We start from the raw sequence: 21095 nt of genomic DNA, 5'->3' as shown, positions 1-21095 counted from the left end.
TAGTGTCGAAGTTGATTTTACAAGTATATGCGGTTTAAAACTGTGAAATTGACGGCGATCGTAACAAGCCTTCAGTGGGTTTTGGCTGTTACAAACGTTAGTAGAGCCAGACACCGAGTGGTATATTGGTGAGGACGGTGGACCCTTAAGTGGGGTGGGTGGTAGATACAGAGCGGCGTGCTAATAAGAACGTCAGACACTCGAATGGGGTGAATTATGAGTTTCCACGTTGATTAGAGAGGGGAATGACACATTCTTTAAGTCGGAGAGTCAGGATTATGAGGTCCAATGAGTATATGCATTTTAAAAGTCATTAGTCGATGTCGAGGTTGATTTTATAAGTATATGTGTTTTAAAACTTTGAGGTTGACGGCGATGGTAACCGGCCAAATCTGACAATATCTCAATATCTGTTAGGAATGGATTTTGGTTGTTACAAACATTAGTAGAGCCAGACAGCGAGCGGTATACTGAGGACGGTGGACCTTTAAGTGGGGTGGATTGTGGACACAGAGCGGCATGCCAATGAGAACGTTAGACACTCGAGTGGGGTGAATTATGAGTTCCCACATTGATTAAAGAGGGGAATGACACATTCCGTAAGTCGGAGAGCCAGGATTTTGAGGTCCAATGAAAATATAACGGACCAAAACAGACAATATCTACTAATAATAGACTTGTGCTATTACAAATGGTATCAGAGCAGAACATACTAAAAAATGGGTATCATAATTGTTGTTAAAACGATTATACGATTACAGGTACATATGAGACCCACAGCAGTGTCCAATAATCTCGAGGAACGCTTTTCTTTCTTTATATTTTTTCATTTTCTTCTTGATTTTCTCCCTTCAGGAATTTTCAAACCAATTTGCGCAGATCCAAATTCCGACGTTCTGATTCCTGATTCCAATTGATCGACGAATGTTGGTCGCCGGCGGTGGCGGATTTGTACCATCCTTCATAGCTATTCTATAAATTCCCCAGCCGATCTGCCATTGCCGCCGGTTGAATTCTCATTTTTCGATCGTCAATTCTGATTTCCAAACGGTAAGTTCCGTTTCCTTTTGGTTATGATCTCTGTATCGTCTGGTAGTTTGCTTAATTTATTTTTTAGGGCACATTCGATGTATTTGTTTGTTCGTTCTATCGTATCTGTTGATTTCAGTGCTTGATTCTATGGTTTGTACCTCGATTCTCCGTTTTCTGTTTGTCCTTGGTTTGTGTATGGATGGAATCGTTTGATCTTTCAGTTGACCGAATCGTGTGTGATTCTTCTAGATTATTCTAAGGGTTCAGCTGTACCTGGATTAGCTTAATCTAGCTTTTGCCTTCTGCTCGATTCTCTTTCTGTGGATGAACTTAGCTGGTTATTTGATGTAAGACAAATATCATCCTTAGCTTAATACGGTCGAGCCAAATAATTGTATGAGCTCACTAGCCTAATAGAGTTAAGCCAAATAATTATATGAGCTCCATCGCCTAATAGGGTCAAGCCAAATCATTATATTAGGGTCAAGCCAAATCATTATATGAGCTCACTCGCCTATAGGGTCGAGCCAAATAATTGTATAAACTCACTCGCCTAATAGGGTCGAGCCAAATAACTGTATGAGCTCACTCGCCTGATAGGGTCAAGCCAAATAACTGTATGAGCTCACTCGCTTGATAGGGTCAAGCCAAATAACTGTATGAGCTCACTCGCCTGATAGGGTTAAGCCAAATAACTGTATGAGCTCACTCGCTTAATAGGGTCAAGTCAAATCATTGTATGAGTTCACTCACCTAATAAGGTCGAGCCAAATAATTGTATGAGCTCACTCGCCTAATAGGGTCGAGCCAAATAATTGTATGAGCTCACTCGCCTAATAGGGTCGAGCCAAATAATTGTATGAGCTCACTCGCCTGATAGGGTCGAGCCAAATAATTGTATGAGCTCACTCGCCTGATAGGGTCAAGCCAAATAATTGTATGAGCTCACTCACCTAATAGGGTCAAGCCAAATAATTGTATGAGCTCACTAGCCTAACAGGGTCAAGCCAAATAATTGTATGAGCCCACTAGTCTAATAGGGTTAAGCCAAATAATTGTACGATATTTATTTTTAGTAAAAAATGATTTAATACCTAAATATTTCAAGAATAGATTAACTGGTCTCTACGGTACATACTCCACCACAACTAGGGTTTCATCCTAAGAAATCAAAAGCACAGAATGGCGCGTAGTTTCTATATAGTGTCTTGTAATCTTTTCTCGATTGATGTTAATAAAGAGTGCGAGTGTTTTCCACGTAGAGTTGTGTTCAACAGGAACAACTAATTTTCTTGATTTTTGTGGCGTTTGGATTGAAGGCCAATGGCGTATACTTTGGAATCATGGGCGAAGGAATACAATGAAGCCATGAAACTCTCTGAAGATATCAATGGCATGATTTCTGGGAGAAGTTCTGCTTCTGGACCAGAAGCTCAGCGTCATGCCTCAGCTATACGCAGGAAGATCACAATATTGGGTACCAGACTTGATACCTTGCAGACTCAGTTACCCAAGCTTCAAGGAAAGCAACCAATGTAAGCCATGTGATATATGGTTTTTTCTGGGAATTGTGCGTTCTTGATGGTATATTATTTCTGTGTCTCGTGGCTTGCAGACCGGAGAAAGAGATGAATCGACGCAGGGATATGATAGCGAATTTGAGATCGAAAGCTAACCAGATGGCTTCAACTTTGAACATGTCTAACTTTGCTAACCGAGATAGCTTACTTGGTCCAGAAATAAAGCCAGCAGAGAATAGGACGGAAGGCTTAGACAACCGAGGCCTACTCGGTTTTCAACGACAAGTTATGAGAGGCAGGTTTATTTGTTTAAAGTCACTGGAAAAATATCAGTATGAATTTCTGTTAATGTGAAAATGTGATATTTGGAGCAGAGCAAGATGAAGGCCTCGAGAAACTGGAAGGGACTATAATGAGCACAAAACATATTGCATTGGCTGTCAATGAAGAACTTAGCCTTCACACGAGACTTATCGTATGTCTTTCGATCGTTGTCGTGTTTATTCATTTGTTGACTTACTTGATCACTAAGTCTTCTCACGAACTCGATTCTTATAATTTTAGTCTTGTTTTTAACTCTGTTCAATGGTGCAGGATGATTTGGATGAACATGTCGATGTTACAGATTCCCGATTACGGGTACGAATCTCTTGTTCTGATTCTTTTCTTACATGATAGGATGTTTGTTGTGTACATATCTGTTGTGTACTATAACTGTGAGAGGGTTCACCATGTTGGAAAAGATAGAAAATATTTGGTGTCCAACATGGGCAGACTGAAGAAGAAGGGTACAATCGACAATCTTTGCCTTCCTAAGTTATCAAATTTGAAAGATTACATATTTAGGAGGTAAATTTTGCCTCTCCCTGTGATACCTTTTTGGCTCTGGCCCTGGTCTCAAAAGTCCGGGCTGGTTCTCCTAACTGTTCAAACTACCTCGACGGTCTAGATTATTATTGTGAGATCCCTCATCGGTTGGGGAGGAGAACGAAACATTTTTTATAAGGGTGTAGAAATCTCTCCCAGTAGACCCGTTTTAAAAACCTTGAGGGGAAGTCCGAAAGGAAAAGCCCAAAGAGGACACGAAAAGCCCAAAGAGGACACGAAAAGCCCAAAGAGGACACTAGCGGTAGGCTTGGGCCGATACAAATGGTATCAGAGTCAAACACCAGGCAATGTGCTAGCGAGGAGGCTGAGCCCCAAAGGGAGGTGGACACGAGATGGTGTGCCAGCAAGGACACTGGGTTCGAAGGGTATGGATTCGGGGTCCCACATCGATTGAAGAAGAGACCAAGTATCAGCGAGGATGCTGGGCCCCGAAGGGGGGTGGATTGGGAGATCCCACATCGGTTGGAGAGGAGAACGAAACATTCTTTATAAAGGTGTGGAAACCTCTTCTTAGCAAAATGCTTTTTAAAAACCTTGAGGGAAAGCCCGAAAAGGGAAAGCTCGAAAATGACAATATCTAGTAGCGATGGGTTTCGACTTGGACGATTACGATTATTATCTTTATTACTGTTTTTTACCAAGAAGATAGTTCAAATTTCATTGACAGTATCGTTAATCATTGTATCAAAACAGAGAGTGCAGAAGAGGCTGGCAATAATGAACAAGCGGACCAAGGGTGGATGCACTTGCATGTCAATGATTTCATCAGTTGTTGGAATTGTCGTTCTCATCACTCTCATATGGCTACTCATCAAGTATTTGTAAATTCACTGTCTTGGTATGAATTTACTAGAACATAACCTTTTGGTGTAAGATTCTGATATCTGTTGATTTTCTTAGTGAATTTGTGTGTTTTTTTCTTCATCTTTCACTTGGATTCCATGAGATTTAGGAGATTTTGGGCTTACCAACTCTTCTCCCTCTTCTTCCTACAAGATATTAGTGTCTCCACAAAAGAGGACATCGGATCTTCTATGATCATTCTTATAGAAATGGATTTTGTAGCACTTCTTTCAATCTGTTCTAAATCTATTTCCCCTATGAATATCAATGATTGAGGCATCAATGGATTAAGGATTGAAATATGAAAAAAAAGCAAATAAAATCCCCAACCTTTATTTCATAAATGGAGTTCTGTATTAAATAGCTATGAGCAATGGTCGATCTTCCCAAGAATTTGATGGAAAGTAATTAAAACAGCACTTGGGAAACACAAAATACAGAACCCAATTGAAGGTCATCTTCAAATTATGAACTGCACAGATTCAAACTAAAAAATGCAACATAGATTCATGGAACCTGGGAAATAGAACATATCTTAGGGTTATCAGCAGCAACCCTGTGATGATTTAGATTCATAAGACACAACTAGTAGTAGAAGTTCCCAAAATAATCTTCACTCCGAATCATTCAGAATTGGAACAATAAGTGGCTTCATTTGTGCAAGATATACAATTGCCCACCTAAATTCAAAAAAATGCATAATAAATTTAGTAGTCGGTATATATTAAGCAACTTTAGTGTCTAATTATAATAGAAACTCTAACAATAACAGGTTGTCCTGAAATGTGAGTGCCTGTTTTATGTGTTGAAGTGAATTCAATATATTCATAATCTGAAAAGAAGATCTAGAACAGATAGAGAGGCTTTTATTTACCTAATTTAGGGCCCTTCAACAAAACTCCCAGAAAACTAAAAGGGTTAAAATTAAACCTAGAAGCCTATTGATGCTATGATGGATCAATTGATAATAAGAAGTCTATATTAAATAATTGTACGTACGGAGGAGGAAATCTGGTTAGATGGAGATGGGAAAAAAAGGTAGCCAGTCAATTTTAGGACCAGAGTTCAGAATAATGTCAAGAATTTTGTAAGTTGGTCTCTTTGAAACTTCTTCAAAGAAAGATTCATCGTCAATAAGTCAGTAATTAATATTACAAACAACCCAATCCAACATGACCTAATAAAATACATTAAAACCAATAGACATTTCATAAAGAAAAAGTTGGATAATGTCTTTATTTGTACACCTCTAGTATCAACAAGTAGCCAAATAACACGAGTTAACCACAGTTGATTGGTGCATGATTCCAAGCAATTTGATAGGTGAAAATATCCATTAGCCTTCTTGAGGGGGAACGCGGGGGTTGCTTGATGGAATTTTAAGAAACATCCTAACTATAGTATCTATGTTGTGGACATTATAATCTAAGATTGTCTCCTTATTTTTATGACTCATTATTTGTATATATTAGTGTGCAAGTATCGATATTATGAAAAAGACTCCTATCAAGTCCTAAGAATTACCAAAGCCTTCAAAATTTGTTACGACATTTTCACGATATATTTACATCTAGCAGGGCATTTTATGGTGCATTCTAATGTTTTTCTTCTTCAAGAAGCCTCGTCCGCCAAAGGTCCAGGGTTTTATTGCGGGTTCTATGTTTTCATTAATCAATGCATACATTATTGCAGCTGTACAATATATTTTCTCCTTCTAGGTGGATCTTTCTTCACTAAAGAAAAATCTTACTAGAGCTTCTCTCCAAGCAAGCAACGGCTTGTTGCTTTAGACAAAAACTTGAGTTCGTTTTGAGTAAGTGCTTTAGTATGTTTGGGGTTGCGGTCGCGTACATTAGGGATAGGTCCTCTTTGATTGAGAGGTTAAGTGAACTCTCCTTTTCGGGATAAGGGAAGAGTTTTGTGGCAGGCCTGTTAAATGCTATCTTGTCAGGACTCGGGAGTGTGGCTCGAGAAGAATAGTAGGATTTTTAGAGGGGTGGAAAAATCTTCACTGGAGGTGTGGAAGTGGTGAGATTCTATGCTTCTTCATGGGTGTCTACTATTTGAATTTTTTTGTAATTGACAACTTGGTGGTATTCTTTTGAATTGAGGTCTTTTTCCAAAGTTGAGGACTCCTTTTGTGTGCTTTACATGCTCTTGTACATTCTTTCATTTTTCTCAATGAAACTTTGGTTTCTTAAATAAAATCAAAAGAAGGAAAAAAAAAAAAGACGCGTTTGGAAAACATCAGTTTGTCCTCTATCATAACAAGCTAATTTTATAGCACAAAGGAAATTAGTGGTTATCAAACGCAAGAAAAACATAGACTTACATCATCCAGCAGCATATTGTTGCAGTAGTTATCAAAGTAAGGTGAAACCTGCAATGAAGAATAGCAATATTAGCCACCTGCATAAGTGCAATGAAAAAATATTCACATATGCAAAGGAGTAATGGTACAAAAGTTCAATAGCACTTCGATTGTTTGCTTCAAATATGTATTAAGATCCCATGAAAGTCAGATGAATGATCAATAGTCTTTCATAAGTTTTGTTGTCAAGCATCGAATGCCTGATGAGGCAAGCAGATTTAACCATGCAATGTAAACTCTACATATGAAGTTTCAGAGACTACCCATATATGACCTTTTCTATAGTAAGGGAAATTACACAAAATTACACAGCTATACTACTACTTAAGAGAGTTTTAATCTCTAGTACGAACACTGCTCCAAGGGTGAGTAGTGACATAGTTGCAGAGACGAGCACCAAAGGGAGAAACAACCAGCAATTTACAAATAAGACGAGCACCAGAGCAACAGTTTAGGTTCTGATCAGTTTTCAAATCATGAGGCTATTTCATCATCAAGCTTACAAATTATTTACCCTCGACGCCAAGATAGAAAACACTAGTATACTTAAACCAAGAACGAAATAGTTCTACCAGATAAATTTCGATAAACAATTTTCCAGAATGATGTTTTTCTTTAGCATAAGTAATAAAGTCTTATAAAATTCTCATAACCTCCATTGACACAATAAAACATTCTCAAATTTCACATCTTTTGTCAACAATATTGTTCCATCCTACTCAATATTCCACATAGTTCCCCCTAATTTCACATTGCCAAAGACGTTTCTGTGCGAATCTAATAATTCAGATACTCGTTGAGATCTTAAATCCTATAAACTCATTTTGCAATCTTAATAATGCAATATACCAGCCTAGATACAAGCACCTGAACTTTCAGTGTTACAAAAAATGGCAGTCATTGGATACATAAAATCATTGATGTATGTCCTAGAATACAAACAACAGATTAAATGTCTAAAAGCCAACAACACAAGGACTTAGAATCAATAGCCGATTGGCTACAGTAGAACTAACGATCAACAAAACTTAGCACGGTTGCATAGCATATGGAAATCAAACATAGTTATCAGCAAAAACAACCAAGTTAGATTCCGTAGCAGCTCAATTGCCTCTGGATCAACAGCCAAACACAGGTATGAAAATAGAGAGAAAATCGATAAAGAGCAAGGACTTTACAAATTAGTCGAAGCTCCTCTGTTACAGCAAATTAAGGAGCAAAAACACGCGATGACTCCAATCACGGCGAAAATCAGGGACGTCACCAAGAATCCCATTGTTGATCCCACTCGACCTCGACCGTGCAATCAAAAGATCAAAACCTCTGCAATCAAGCAAGAGACTGGAAAATTCAGATGTAGTTTGAATTAAACAAATGAGGAACAGAAAAATCTGAAAACGGAGAGGATCTCAAAAGGCGATTCGTTTGATTACCAAGAAACAAAAGGACGAATTGTGGAGTCACAGAGCATTTCGAAAATCTGGAGACGATGAAAATAGATCTGAAAAATTCATCGGAATCTACAGGCGTGAAAGTAAGCGGGTCGGGTCATGCTACTTAATGGGCCGAATCAAATTGGGCTATCAGGCCCAATATCAGTAGTGTCCAGCTAAATAGCCCAAACTGAAAAATATATTTAAAAATAATAATAATAAACTATTTCATCAAAATTTTATTTATTTATTTATTTAGATTTTAGATAATTCTTCTACTAATATTTAACAATATTTAAACTGCTATAAAAAAATCTCGGGTATACGAGTAAGAGACACTAACTCCATTGATATGAGATTTATCGGGATTCTCAATCTCTCTGCTCTTTTTTTCCCCTCAGTTCGTTTACTTTCGTCTCTTTTCCCTAATCGTACCTTTCCCTAAATAACGACAATTGGATCCTCGTTTGATTGTCGTTAGCGCATAACCAACGTTAGGTAACCGGTGCACCTGTTCGTCATTTGTGATGATTCCGCTAGAGGGTCATCGATCATGCTCCTTCATTGATCTCCACACCAACACTAGTCCTTCTCTATCTAACGAAGGATGGTTAGCTTCAGTCGATCAATCTCCACACCAATATCGTCAATCATGCTTCTCAAGGTCATCGCAAGAGGCAAGTGGACCTATATCACAAACATACGAGTTTGTTGATCAGGGTCTCTATGTATTGTTTCGTGTCGAGTTAGACAACCCTAATCCAAGATAGGTCACGAGCGAGTAACCTTATTTGAGTTACATACTCTATATACGCATGCATATCTAATCCCGGCACAAATATTTCTTACAACATTTTCTCAAAATTCACCCTTTTAAGAAATGTTTTCAATTAAAGTCAAAAACAGTGACGAGAATGATCGTTAATTAAGACATGAGTCAGCTAGGTGTTTAATTTTTAAAACCGTGTACTCTCTTTGAACGAGGTACTTTTACCCTAATAGACCTAATCATTACTTCAATTACAAACAATTTATTTATTAAAAAAAATAATATTTAATAATTATTTTGACCGAAAAAAAAACAATAATTAATTTTTCACCATTTTCAAAACATCTTTTAAGTTCTGAATAAAAGTGGGCCCATGGCCCATAATAGCATTTATGGACTATACTTCTTATTAATTTCTTTTATTAAAAATTTAATTTATATTCATAAATTTTGGAGGCTGTATTGTTTATGAATTAAATTCCTAAGCTTTGATAAGGAAATTACACACATTTTTTTAAATTTATTTTATTTATAATTTATACACGTGAGTAATATTTTTTAAAATATATTAATTAAAAAAATGGTGGAATCATATCGACACTCGAACCGAGTAGGGCTTTAGGGTTTTTTCTATAGGCCGAGTTGGGTTGAGAAATCTTTCTGAACTATCAAAAAATCTTCAAATTGGTTGGATTGGTAACCGAACACAATCTGACCCTCTATTTTCAAGTTAGGTTCGGGTTGGGTTGTTCAAAAAAAAAATTAAAAGCGTTTATTTATCCATAATCCATAATCATTAGGACAAACAAAATCAACAACATAATCACAAAATTGTAACATTGTAACGGAGTAGAAATGAAAAATAAATACCGAATACTTTAATTTAAAAAAAAATTAGTTTAAATAAATTATATATAACAAAATAAAAATGTGATATAAATAAAAAAAATTTCTTTTAATTCTGAGAAATATTTAAATTTTTATTAAATTTAAAAATAAAAAGTTTTTAATTATTTAAAAATATTTTGGTACCACACACTCGAAGATTTAAATTATTTTAAAAATTAGAAAAATATAAATTGGGATATAAATAAAGTTTTTTCTTTAATTCACAAGAAATATTTAAATTTTTTTATTAAATTTAAAAATATTTTTTTTTTAATTATTTTTATTTCTAAAATTTAGCTTAGCTAAGAAAATAAATAAATAATAAATAGTTGATATAATTATTCATTTGAGATTAAATTTTGGTGAGGTAAATTATTTTTATTTATTTATTTGAATTTATTTTCTCAAAAAATAATGATAAATAATAATAATAATAATTGTATTTAGAATTAAAATGCACCAACCACCAACTAGCCCTGACACGACAGAAGTTAATTTCCCACCAACCACTTTAATTGAAGCTATTTCATAAGATCTAAAATAGGAATATTTATTTTAAATATTTCATATATCATTTAATAAATTTGGACAGGAATTAATTAATCAATTATTATTATTATTATTATTTTTTGAAAAAATAAAACCATTCTAAAATGGAAGGAATTTTGCTCGCTTTTCCTGTAGCTTCAAGTCATTCTCGTATTTTCCATATACATGGGTTCGGTCCTCCGACGTTCGGTATGGCTCTAATCTTGCTGGTTTTTTCCCTTAGCTACAAGACGTTCTCGTGTTTTTCCATATATGTGGGTTTGGTCCTCCAAGGTTTGTTAGAGGTTCGATCTTGGTGACCTCTTTCCTAACTATAAGTCATTCTCGTTACACAAAATCTGATGACCAATATAAAGATGCAAAAACTGATACTTTTACCTGAGAGTTTAAAAAAACGTCCAAAATTGAGTGATCATTTAAAAAACGTTCACGAATTATAAAAGGGTGAGACTCGTAATACTCATAATAAAGATATTTCACTCGAAGTTTCATTTAAATTCTATACGGAGAGAAAACCCTAAAGTAAATACTCAATTGATGGTAAGAGAGTATTCTGTTGTTGTTCAGTCACACTAGCCACTAGAGAAGTGTTTCATCCTCAAAAGCCGGAAAAAACAATGAACAATCATAAGATGGCATATATTGACACGTACAAAAAAAAAAGGGCTAAAATAATGTTAAGCTTAAGATAATTCGATACAAATTGATTAGAAACGACGAACTCGAGCACTTTTGGTTACAAGACTAAAAACGGTCATTCATACAGAGATACAAGAGCTTACTTTACACCAAAAGTCTACAAAAGCATCCACAAATCAAGTGATTACCCAAAAAAAACGTTCACGAATTATAAAAGGGCGAGACTCGTAATACTCATGATACTCGTAACAATGATATTTCATTCAAATTCTACACTGTTTGACACAAGACACACGACAGAACGTAATGTGACACTAGCCACTTGGAGAGTATTTCACCTCAACAAAGGTGGGAAAAACAACCAATGAGCGGTGGCGACCAAAAACGCCATCGTGAGTGGTCCGGACACTGCCCAATGAATCCGCCACCTTTTCCCCAATGCCCTCTTCAGCTCAATCTCCACAGCCACACACAGCCCATGAATAACAAAGAACCAGGTAACTTCCCACGTTGGAATGGCTCTAATAATATAGTACAACAAAAGCTCATGCATCAACCCAGACACCACAAACACCACCACCACCGCCATCCACCGCGGCCCTCCGACTTCATAACGAACGGGTTGATAAACAGCGTTATGTAAAGTTTCCGACACCAATCGATTCCATCGTCGTCCCCAAAAATTTTGAAGCGACGTAGCAAGATATGGCTCGTCAAATGGCCGACTAACCTCGACACCAAATCTCGACCGAACAAACACGTTAGAAAGACACATAATCATGTCTAAATAAAAATACAACGTTGCACAATTCATGCATAATTTTGCAATGGGATCCACAATTTCATAGTACTTCTTGCCCATGATCAGCATAACAAATATCACCACCTTGGCGGGCAAGTTTAGAGGTATCTTAGGACGTGGTTCTTTGCCAACCTCTTCTTGATTTTGAGTGTATTTGGCGGTTTTGCTATGCTTGATTCTGGTTGGTAAGAACGCGATGGAAGCAAACAAAGGGAACGATAATTTCGAGTCGAAAGCTAAAGGACCTAAATTGAATGAGAATAGAACGAGCTTAAAGGTCGTGAGCCAGGTGACGAGGAAGGCGAAGCTACTCGAGAGGAAGGCGGATGAGACGTAGAGAGGGAGGACGAGGAAAAGGGAGAAGACGGGGAGGAACGAAATGAGCCTGAATTTGCCTTTGGGAAGTTTTGGAGCTATGAAATAGCAATACAATAGAGAGGCCATGGATATGAGTATCACCTTCATGAAGCTTATGAGTTCACTACCCATATTGGAGGTTTTGGCTTAGCAAAATTTTGTTGGTTTAGTGAATTTCTAAACTTCTATACTTCTATTTATACTTATCAACTCATTTATGTCTTATTTATTTCTTGCACAGATGTTCATTTAACTAGTATAGGTCATTTCGGATGGAGCAGAAAACGAGAAAGAGACTGTGGAGAGATTTCTCTTCGTTAGCTAAATAAAACTCGGGTCGAAGATTATATTCGGGTCTTTGTCCTAGATCGTTCCGGATGGAGTGGAGAACGAGAGAGAGACTGAGGAGAAATTTCTCTTCGTCAGCTAAATAAAACTCGAGTCGAAGATTATATGTCTTCGCCCTAGACTGTCCCAAATAGAGTAGAGAACGAGAGAGGGACTGAGGAGAGATTTCTCTTCATTAGCTAAATAAAACTCGAATCGAAGATTATATACTCCGTCTTCGCCCTAGACTGTTCCGAATGGAGTAGGGAACGAGAGATGGACTGAGGAGAGATTTCTCTTCATTAGCTAAATAAAACTCGGGTCGAAGATTATATACCTCGTCTTCGCCCTAGACCGTTCCGAATGGAGTAGAGAACGAAAGAGGGACTAAGGAAAGATTTCTCTTCGTTAATTAAATGAGACAGGAGATGAAGATTATATTCCCGTCTTCGTCCAAATTCCATATTTATATATATTTGGAAACATTTTTTTTAATGTAAAATATTACATTGTAATATTAAAATTTGAGTTTTTAAAAATTACAAGGAACTTTATGTTATATTTTATTGGTTCGTTGACCATTATTCTCAAATTAAATAATTTTAATTAATTAAATAATTGTATGATAACAAACATACTCTTAGGTACTCTAAGCATTTTGATTTCATTTATTTTAAAATATGTATAAACCCGTGATTTAAATTTTTACATGTAACGTCCAAGCTCAACACATATATAATTACTTACGGCTATCTCCTTATTTTTTGAACTAGACTCGAGGAGTAGGAATCGAGAAACTTGAAGGCGTGAATCCGTGTCTAGACCGTCAAACAACTCTAGAGACTTAGAAGACCACCCAAACAACTTTGGAAGACAAAGGTAGTCTCCTAGGCTGTTAGCAACTGGTACATTATCAGTAGAGTTTTTACTCTAATACAGTGCTGTTGAGCTAGACATAAGGTCGGTTAGGGAAGTGAGACTTGATAGCTCAGTTGAATTATCTTACATTATGGATTTGTCCTACAAGAGGACATAGATCATGCAGGTAGTTAATGGAGATGGCACATACAGGAGGTCGCTTCCCTCGACCTTGGGTGACTATACGATCCTATGGGAAAAGTTTGCCAACTAACCTCCCATAAATGACGAACATATTAACACACACCATGTTGTCTCCATCAAAGAGAACGCTTTGTGAGGTAACGCCTCAATCTCGGGTACCAGTTACAAGCTAGCTACTCAACCCTAGAGTAAAGACTCTGGTCCCCTGCTATGTCAATGATGTAATGAAAGCCTACAAGTAAGTTGCTTCCAACGTATATTTATAAACTCATCCTTTTTAATTTTTCTTTTTAGGTGCATGATGTTGCTAGTCGAGGCAAGGAGGTGCTCGGGAGCTCAATAGCCACAAGAGAGATGTCGACCCAGAGCGTCTATCTTGTCCACATATTTCCCGAACCTGTTCCCTCTTTAAAAATCAAACTGAACATATGTACATGCATTCAATTTTACATGGGTCTTTGGAAAGGATGTCAAATGGTTTAAAATTGCGCGAAATGTTATAGTAGTTCTCCGTTTTTTTTTTCCTGTGTATTCATATTGCACTGCATAGTCCATAGTCACGTCCTATTTTTCGGTGCCTCGAAAATTAAGATTGTAACAGCATGGTAGGTAGAACTCAAACTTTTTCGAAATAAATGGATGTCATAAAATTATGGTAAAAAGACGAATCTAGGTTCGGTTGGATTCATGGAAAACTGAAAATTCGAATCGATATGCGTGTCAACCTAACTAACCCGAAAATAAATTTACGACCTGATTCAATCCTACCCTACTTTTAAAATTATTACGAAGACTAAGAAAATAATTAAAAAATATTCAACGATTCAATTCGAAAATAAAGAATTGAATCATATACCTTAGTCGGGCGACTCGAGCCACCAACCCAATAAATGTAATTGCCTTTGTTGGGATGCTCATTCTAATAATGACCAATTGATAAAGTCTCTTCATTTGAAGAGTTAGGTGGATGGGTAGGTGGAGGGGTAGGTGGGTCATTTCAATAATTTTATTTATTTATTTATTTTAAAAGTTATTAAATTCCGGAAAGTTAGGAAAAATTTTGTGAAAGATATTTGTTTGTGTGTTAAAAAATATCTCTCAATTTTTAAAATTTTTAATATATTTTTTTAAAATCTAAAAATTATTGTTACGGTTAGTTTTAAATATAATCTGTGGAGAGTTTGTTTAAAAAATATCCGTTTAAAAAATATAAATAAAAATTTAAAAACACCATTAACACTCTTTACTTAATAAAAAAAATTTTAAATTTTGATTGTCAATATATGGGCGAAAATCGTCTATGGACACCTCATAGATTATCTTCAAAATTTTTTAATATTATTTTTAAAAGTTAAGAGTATTTTTTATACGAGTATTTTTTGTTTTTTATTTTTTATTTTTAAGTTTAAAATTATTTTTGAAGTTTTTAAAAAAATTTAAAGGTATTAACAAAAAAATTTTTTGAAAAATTCTATGATCCACTTTTGAGAAATAACTGTTTTTTTTTAATTGTTTGGAAAATTTAAGGGTATTTTTGAAACATTTATGTAAAAAAAATTAAATTAATAATATTTTTTAAATTTTTTAAAAAATTTAAAATATTATTGAAACAAAAATATTTAAATTTTTAAAAGTTTTATTAATACTTTTACGATTAATTTTTTTAAAAATATATTGATAAACAACTAATTTAAAAAATACTCGAAACTTTTAAAAATTAGATCAACAATTTTAATCTTTAAATATTTCTGACAAAAATATATATATCCTTTTAGGGCTAAAGCCTCCCGAATTAAATCTTTGATAGTACAATAATTAAATCCGTTTTGGATGTTAAGATGTTAGTTCGAAAACTCAATAACCCAAACGCTATCCAATTAAAAATTTTACGATAAAAACTGTTTCTTTTATCATATAACAAACTATGTATGGTGATATCATAATTTAATTTTAAAATATATTTATTATTTATACCAATAAAATGCCAATAATTATAGTGAATTGTAATTACTTTATTGAGTATATGAAACTGTGGATTCCTAGAAGATACTTTTAGGGTATTTAGAATATTCGTAATAATGGAAAGCTAATATTTATTGCTGCTCAATTATTCATACGTTATTTTACTATTTTTTAATGTAATTATTTTTAATATATATATATATATAATATGGAATTTAAGTTGGATGATTTATTTATAAATATTATTATTTTTAAATTTATTTTAGATTAAATTAATAAAAATATTTTTAAACTATTGTCTAAATATCTATTCATTTTTTAAATTTTCAATTATATTTTTATTTTTTTTAAAAAAAAAATTAAAAGTGAATTAATTTGTTCAAAAATACCATTTTTAAATTTTAAAATGATTTAAAAAAAAATTAAAATACCATTTAATTTTTAAAAGTTTAATTAATAATACGATGGTTAATATCACATTTTTTTAATATGAGTGAATTTTAAAAAATAACGTTAAAAAGTTTGGATATTATTTATGAGTGTCATATATTGACCGTAAAAAAAAGTTGTAAATTTTTTTTTGGTAAATTTTATAGTATTTTTAAAATTTCATGTATATATATATTTTTTTAACGGTAACATTATTTTTTAATTTTTTTAAAAAGGTTGAAAAATATTAATGAATTTTTTAAAAAATTTAAAGGTATTATTAAAACTTTAAAAGTTGAGTTTTTTTTTTTTTAATCTTTTATTATTTTAGAGTTAATTTATTTTTCTTCAATTTATTTAGATTTTATTTGGTATTTATATTTATAATATTTTAAATATTTATGTCCCTTTAATCTCTCTAAAATGTGGGTTACATGGGCCTCATGGCCCAATGTTATTGGGCTTTTGGACTCAAATTTCCTTTTGAAATGTTATTATTGGGCCTTAAGAAATGAACTTTGGGCTTTGATTCAAATGCCCATTAGAACTGCAAAGGCCTTAACAGCCCATTTGGTTGGAAGGTTTTGAAATATGATAATAAACATTATTTTCAAATAAATATAATTTTTAGAATTTACGTTCTAAATAATATTTTTGCTTAATAAATAAAAGTCAACTTCTTTTGATGTAATTATATTTAAAAATATAAATTACCGACGAATTATTGAGTATTAGTTATTTATCATTAAAAATTCATATAATTTTATTAAAATCATTAAATAACCTAAAAAAACTATTTTATTCTTAATATACTAATTAATAAATAAAAATTTAAAATTAATTAATTAAAATTATTTTAATAGTTTAACCTATTAAAATCTTAATGAACAAAAAAAAAAAATCCAATCATTTCAAACAATGAATGTCTCGAGAGACTCGAGTACGTTCGAAACAAAACGAGATTTGAATTTTTGACATCTTAATTGATGATATATATTCATTAATCAGTTGAATTATACTTGACATAGAAGATGTTTTCTTTATATATTCGTTAATCAGTTGAATTATACTCAAGTTGATACACCTTACAAGAGTGTGGAAACCTCAACTTAGCAGATACGTTTTAAAACCGCGAGACTAATGACGATACGTAACGGGTAAAAGTGGATAATATCTGTTATTGAGTTTGAGCTGCTCCACAAAGTCCTGCTTTTGTTGACTAATACAAGGATGGAAAAACTAATACTTTACCGTAAGAGTATAGAAAAATGTTTGCAAAACGAGCGATTATTTAGAATATGCTCACAAATTATAAAAGGGTAAGACTCATAATACTCGTAATAATGATATTTCATTCAAATTCTACATAGTTCAACTTCGACACACGACACACGACAGGTGACCTAGCCACTTGGGAAGTGTTTTATCCTCAACAGTGGTGGAAAAAACAACCAATGAACGGTGGCTACGAAAAACGCTATCGTGAGTGGTCGGGACACCGCCGAATGAATCCGCCACCTTTTCCCCAAAGCCCTTTTCAGCTCAATCTCCACAGCCACACACAGTCCATGAACAACAAAGAACCATGTAACTTCCCACGTTGGGATCACTCTAATGATATAGTAAAGCAAAAGCTCATGCATCAACCCGGACACCACAAACACAATGACCACCGCCATCCACCGTGGCACTCCGATTTCATAACGAACGGGTTGATAAACAGCGGTATGCAAAGTTTCCGACACAGATCGATTCCATCTCCGTCCCCAAAAATTTTGAAGCGACGTCGCGAGATATGGCTCGTCAAACGGTTGTCTAACCTCAACGCCAAATCTCGATCGAACAAACACATTAGAAAGACTCATAGTCATGTCTAAATAGAAATACAACGTTGCACAATTCACGTACAAATTTGCAATGGGATCCATAATTTCTAAGTGCCTCTTACCCATGACCAACATAGCAAATATCACCACCTTGGCTGGCAAGCTTAGAGGCAGCTTAGGGTGTGGATCGTTGCCAAGATCGTCATGATTTTGAACGTATTTGGCTGTTTTGTTATGCTTGATTCTAGTGGGTAAGAACGCAATGGAAGCAAACAAAGTGAACGATACTTTCGAGTCGAAAGCTAAAGGACCTAAATTGAATGAGAATAGAACGAGCTTAAAGGTCGTGAGCCAGGTGATGAAGAAGGCAAAGCTACTCGAGAGTAAGGCGGACGAGACATAGAGAGGGAGGACGAGGAAGAGGGAGAAGACGGGGAGGAACGAAATGAGCCTGAATTTGCCTTTGGGAAGTTTTGGAGCTATGAAATAGCAATACAATAGAGAGGTCATTGATATGAGTATCACCTTCATGAAGCTTATGAGTTCGCTACTCATATCAGAGGTTTAGGGTTAGCTAAATGAGACTCGGGATGAAGATTATGTTCCCCGTATTTGCCCAAATTCTCACTCCACTCTGCTTCGTTTTATATAAATATATATTATTATTTTACTCGTTTCGTAAATAAATAATTATTTAATGTGAAATATTACGCTCTAGTATTGAAATTTGAGTTTTTAAAAATTATATTGAATATTATGTTATATCTTGTTCGTTTTTTTATTGTGAATATTTTAATTAATTAATTAATTTTATGATAACAAACATTCTCTTAATTACTATTAATTACTGTAAGTTTAGAATCACTCGTCTTTTGAATCACTCAAATCAGAGCTGAAACAAAGAAGTTAGGACGGAAGTTTACAATTTTTAATAGAAATTATATTGAAAAATAAAAATTAAGACGGGAAATTCTCTCTCCGATCTTTACAAAAATAAAGAATTTTTCGTCTCCACTTCATAGACATCTCTAATGTATCATTTAAAATCGAAAACCACTACAATTTTGGTCGAGTCTTTTTAGTTTAGTTGATGTTTGAGTGATGTTTGAGTGAGACCCCGGGTCGGGAAATGAATTTTTTTTTTTTTATATTACAATTACAAATAAATAAATAAATATTAAATAATAATACATTAATGATGAGACATACAAATCTCAACTCTCATCTTCTTTTGAGATTTGATTATGTTGATACCCAAAAAGGTAAGTTATCTAGACACATCCGTTTCTTGTATGTTTGCCCATTTACTCTAAGTTGTTAGATTTCATTTATTTTTTAATTTATTGTATGTAAAAATTGGTGACTTAGATTTTTACGTGTAACGCTCCAACTCAACAAGTATCTAATTTATTAGCAACCGGTACACGGTACAGTGAATGTAGAGTTTGTTAGATGAACACGACTCTCCACAATGGTATGATATTATCTCACTTTGAGCATAAGCTCTCATGGTTTTGCTCTGGGCTTCAAATTAGCCGATGTGGGACTTTCATCCTCCAACACCTCTCCTCAAACAAAGTACACCTCCCCTTAATCGAGACTCGACTCCTTTGGAGTCTTAGTCATTTTTTACTGCCTTCGAGAAAGCTTGACTCCTTTTCTTTTGGAGTCCTTTGTTCGACATTTGAGAATTCTATTAACATGGCTAAGTTAGGGTATGACTCTGATACCATGTTAGATGAACACGACTCTCCACAATGGTGTGATATTGTCCATTTTGAGCCTAAGCTCTTATGGCTCTGCTTTGGACTTCTCCAAAAGGCTACATACTAACGGATAGAGTATTATTTGTTTATAAACCCATGATCATTCCCTAAATTAGCCGATAAGGGACTTTCATCAACCAACAGAGTTTACACTCTGGTATAGTACCGTTGAGCTATGTATGAGACCGATAAGGGAAGTAAGACTTATAGTTCAGTTGAATTATCCTACATGGTGGATTCTTCCGAGGGCGTAGATCATGTAGGTAGTTAATGGAGCTGGCATATACACGGGTAAGTTTTGATTATTTTTAGAGTTAATTTATTTTTTTTTTTCAATTTATTTAGATTTTATTTGGTATTTATATTTATAATATTTTAAATATCTATGTCCCTTCATCTTTCTAAAATGTGGGTTACATGGGCCTCAGGCCCAATAGTATTGGGCTTTTAGACTGTCAAATTTCTCATTGAAATGTTATTATTGGGCCTTAAGAAATGAACTTCGGGCTTTGATTCATATGCCCATTAGAATTGCAAAGGCCTTAACAGCCCATTTGGTTGGACCTAAAAAAACATAAAATTTAAAGTATTTTATTCTTAATAAATAAAAATTAAATAAATAATTAATTAAAATTATTTTTAATAGTCGAACATAATAAAAAATAAACTAATTAACCATAAATAATTATATAAAATTAATTGTTTAACACATCTTATGAATAGATATTTTAAAAAACAATCCCACAATCAATGTCTCGAGAGAGATGATTTGATGTCTCAGGTATGCTCGAAACAAAATGAGATTAAAATTTTTAGCATCTTAATTGATGATATATTCTTTAATCAGTTGAATTATGCTCAAGTTGATATGTCACATAAATTTTTTTTAATGCAAAATAGCTATTAAGGATATCCCGACCAATAAACGACATTATGGTTTAAAATACTACTTACGACTCAAATATATAATATTAATAATACAAAATTAAAATAAAGTTTTTATTTTTAATTACTAATTAGATATTTCATTAATTTTTAAATGAGTTTCCAAAGGAATTTTCCCACCATCTTCAATTCTCTAAGAAGACTTGCAAAAGTACCGGCCTTCAAGAACGGCGGAAAGAACAACCACGCGGCGGTGACCATCAAAACCGCCAATGTCAACAGACCCGCCACCACCGACGGCGGCCGCCACCGTCGCCCCACGGCGGCCTTCAACCCGGATTCCACCACCACACACACACCTTGAACAACAAAAAACCACGTAGTCTCCCAAGTGGGAAACTCTCTAGTAAGGTAATACACCATTTGCTCATGCATCACTCCGGACACCACAAACACCGCCATCACCGCCGTTCCCGCGGCCCATGTCGGCCCGATTAGACCCTCTACCGCTGCTCGAACCGGCTTGTAAACGCTATATCGGAGAGAATTCGACACCAATAAATTCCACCTCCTCCCCCAAAAATCTTGGAGCGATGTCATCAAATACGGCTCGTTCGACCCCGGTTCGAGCTCGACGCCACCAAACATCAATCGAAAGAAAACACTCGGTACACCAAGAAGAATGTCGACGAAGATATACAACAGCACCGAGTAGACGCAGATCTTCGCATTCGGCCGGAGCCGGTC

At 34.5% G+C, this 21095-nt stretch overlaps 5 protein-coding genes across 6 annotated transcripts in view; 1 reads left to right on the top strand and 4 right to left on the bottom strand.

Annotated features, from left to right (window-relative positions):
- Nucleotides 1-733: 733 nt before the first annotated feature.
- On the top strand, nucleotides 734-4364 carry LOC111442942 (syntaxin-51-like). Its single transcript, XM_023080506.1, has 6 exons — nucleotides 734-1050; nucleotides 2352-2567; nucleotides 2648-2847; nucleotides 2927-3027; nucleotides 3147-3191; nucleotides 4134-4364. The coding sequence occupies exons 2-6, from the start codon at nucleotides 2356-2358 to the stop codon at nucleotides 4263-4265; spliced, it is 690 nt and encodes a 229-aa protein (XP_022936274.1). The 5' UTR covers nucleotides 734-1050; nucleotides 2352-2355; the 3' UTR covers nucleotides 4266-4364.
- Nucleotides 4365-4589: 225 nt separating this feature from the next.
- Nucleotides 4590-8174, bottom strand: LOC111442944 (V-type proton ATPase subunit e1-like). 2 transcript variants are annotated; one of them, XM_023080508.1, is made up of 4 exons: nucleotides 8088-8174; nucleotides 7833-7977; nucleotides 6616-6663; nucleotides 4590-4963 (listed from the first exon to the last, which is right to left on the bottom strand). In XM_023080508.1, the coding sequence occupies exons 2-4, from the start codon at nucleotides 7928-7930 to the stop codon at nucleotides 4897-4899; spliced, it is 213 nt and encodes a 70-aa protein (XP_022936276.1). In that variant the 5' UTR covers nucleotides 7931-7977; nucleotides 8088-8174; the 3' UTR covers nucleotides 4590-4896. The 2 variants fall into 2 exon arrangements, with proteins under 2 accessions (XP_022936276.1, XP_022936277.1); XM_023080509.1 differs by having other exon boundaries at nucleotides 7833-7995; nucleotides 8088-8137.
- A 2862-nt stretch (nucleotides 8175-11036) lies between these two features.
- On the bottom strand, nucleotides 11037-12246 carry LOC111443337 (acyl-CoA--sterol O-acyltransferase 1-like). The gene has a single exon (XM_023081112.1). The coding sequence runs from the start codon at nucleotides 12221-12223 to the stop codon at nucleotides 11267-11269; it is 957 nt and encodes a 318-aa protein (XP_022936880.1). The 5' UTR covers nucleotides 12224-12246; the 3' UTR covers nucleotides 11037-11266.
- A 4905-nt stretch (nucleotides 12247-17151) lies between these two features.
- LOC111443462 (probable long-chain-alcohol O-fatty-acyltransferase 5) lies at nucleotides 17152-18288 on the bottom strand. Its single transcript, XM_023081277.1, has one exon. The coding sequence runs from the start codon at nucleotides 18250-18252 to the stop codon at nucleotides 17275-17277; it is 978 nt and encodes a 325-aa protein (XP_022937045.1). The 5' UTR covers nucleotides 18253-18288; the 3' UTR covers nucleotides 17152-17274.
- Nucleotides 18289-20498: 2210 nt separating this feature from the next.
- The window catches only part of LOC111442895 (probable long-chain-alcohol O-fatty-acyltransferase 5), a 1035-nt gene continuing 438 nt past the window's right edge, over nucleotides 20499-21095 (bottom strand). Inside the window, exon 1 of the mRNA XM_023080455.1 lies at nucleotides 20499-21095. This exon is cut by the window's right edge and continues 438 nt beyond it. Within this exon, the coding sequence (XP_022936223.1) occupies nucleotides 20499-21095 (597 nt within the window).

Source organism: Cucurbita moschata, unplaced genomic scaffold, assembly GCF_002738365.1.
Source record: "Cucurbita moschata cultivar Rifu unplaced genomic scaffold, Cmos_1.0 Cmo_Scf00005, whole genome shotgun sequence".
Taxonomy (NCBI): Eukaryota; Viridiplantae; Streptophyta; class Magnoliopsida; order Cucurbitales; family Cucurbitaceae; genus Cucurbita; species Cucurbita moschata.
Note: the sequence above shows the minus strand (reverse complement) of the source record. Positions and strands in the feature narration are given on the sequence as shown.

Bases quoted from the DNA above. Each gene is read 5' to 3' on its own strand.
- LOC111442944 (XM_023080508.1), bottom strand. From the start codon at position 7,930: ATGGGATTCTTGGTGACGTCCCTGATTTTCGCCGTGATTGGAGTCATC. The intron at 6,664-7,832 runs GTAAAGTCCTTG...TCTTCATTGCAG, and splicing joins AGAGGAGCTTCGACTAATTT to GTTTCACCTTACTTTGATAA. The intron at 4,964-6,615 runs GTAAGTCTATGT...TTTTGAATTTAG, and splicing joins ACAATATGCTGCTGGATGAT to GTGGGCAATTGTATATCTTG.
- LOC111442942 (XM_023080506.1), top strand. From the start codon at position 2,356: ATGGCGTATACTTTGGAATCATGGGCGAAGGAATACAATGAAGCCATG. The intron at 2,848-2,926 runs GCAGGTTTATTT...TATTTGGAGCAG, and splicing joins TCAACGACAAGTTATGAGAG to AGCAAGATGAAGGCCTCGAG. The intron at 3,028-3,146 runs GTATGTCTTTCG...TCAATGGTGCAG, and splicing joins GCCTTCACACGAGACTTATC to GATGATTTGGATGAACATGT.
- LOC111443337 (XM_023081112.1), bottom strand. From the start codon at position 12,223: ATGGGTAGTGAACTCATAAGCTTCATGAAGGTGATACTCATATCCATG.
- LOC111443462 (XM_023081277.1), bottom strand. From the start codon at position 18,252: ATGAGTAGCGAACTCATAAGCTTCATGAAGGTGATACTCATATCAATG.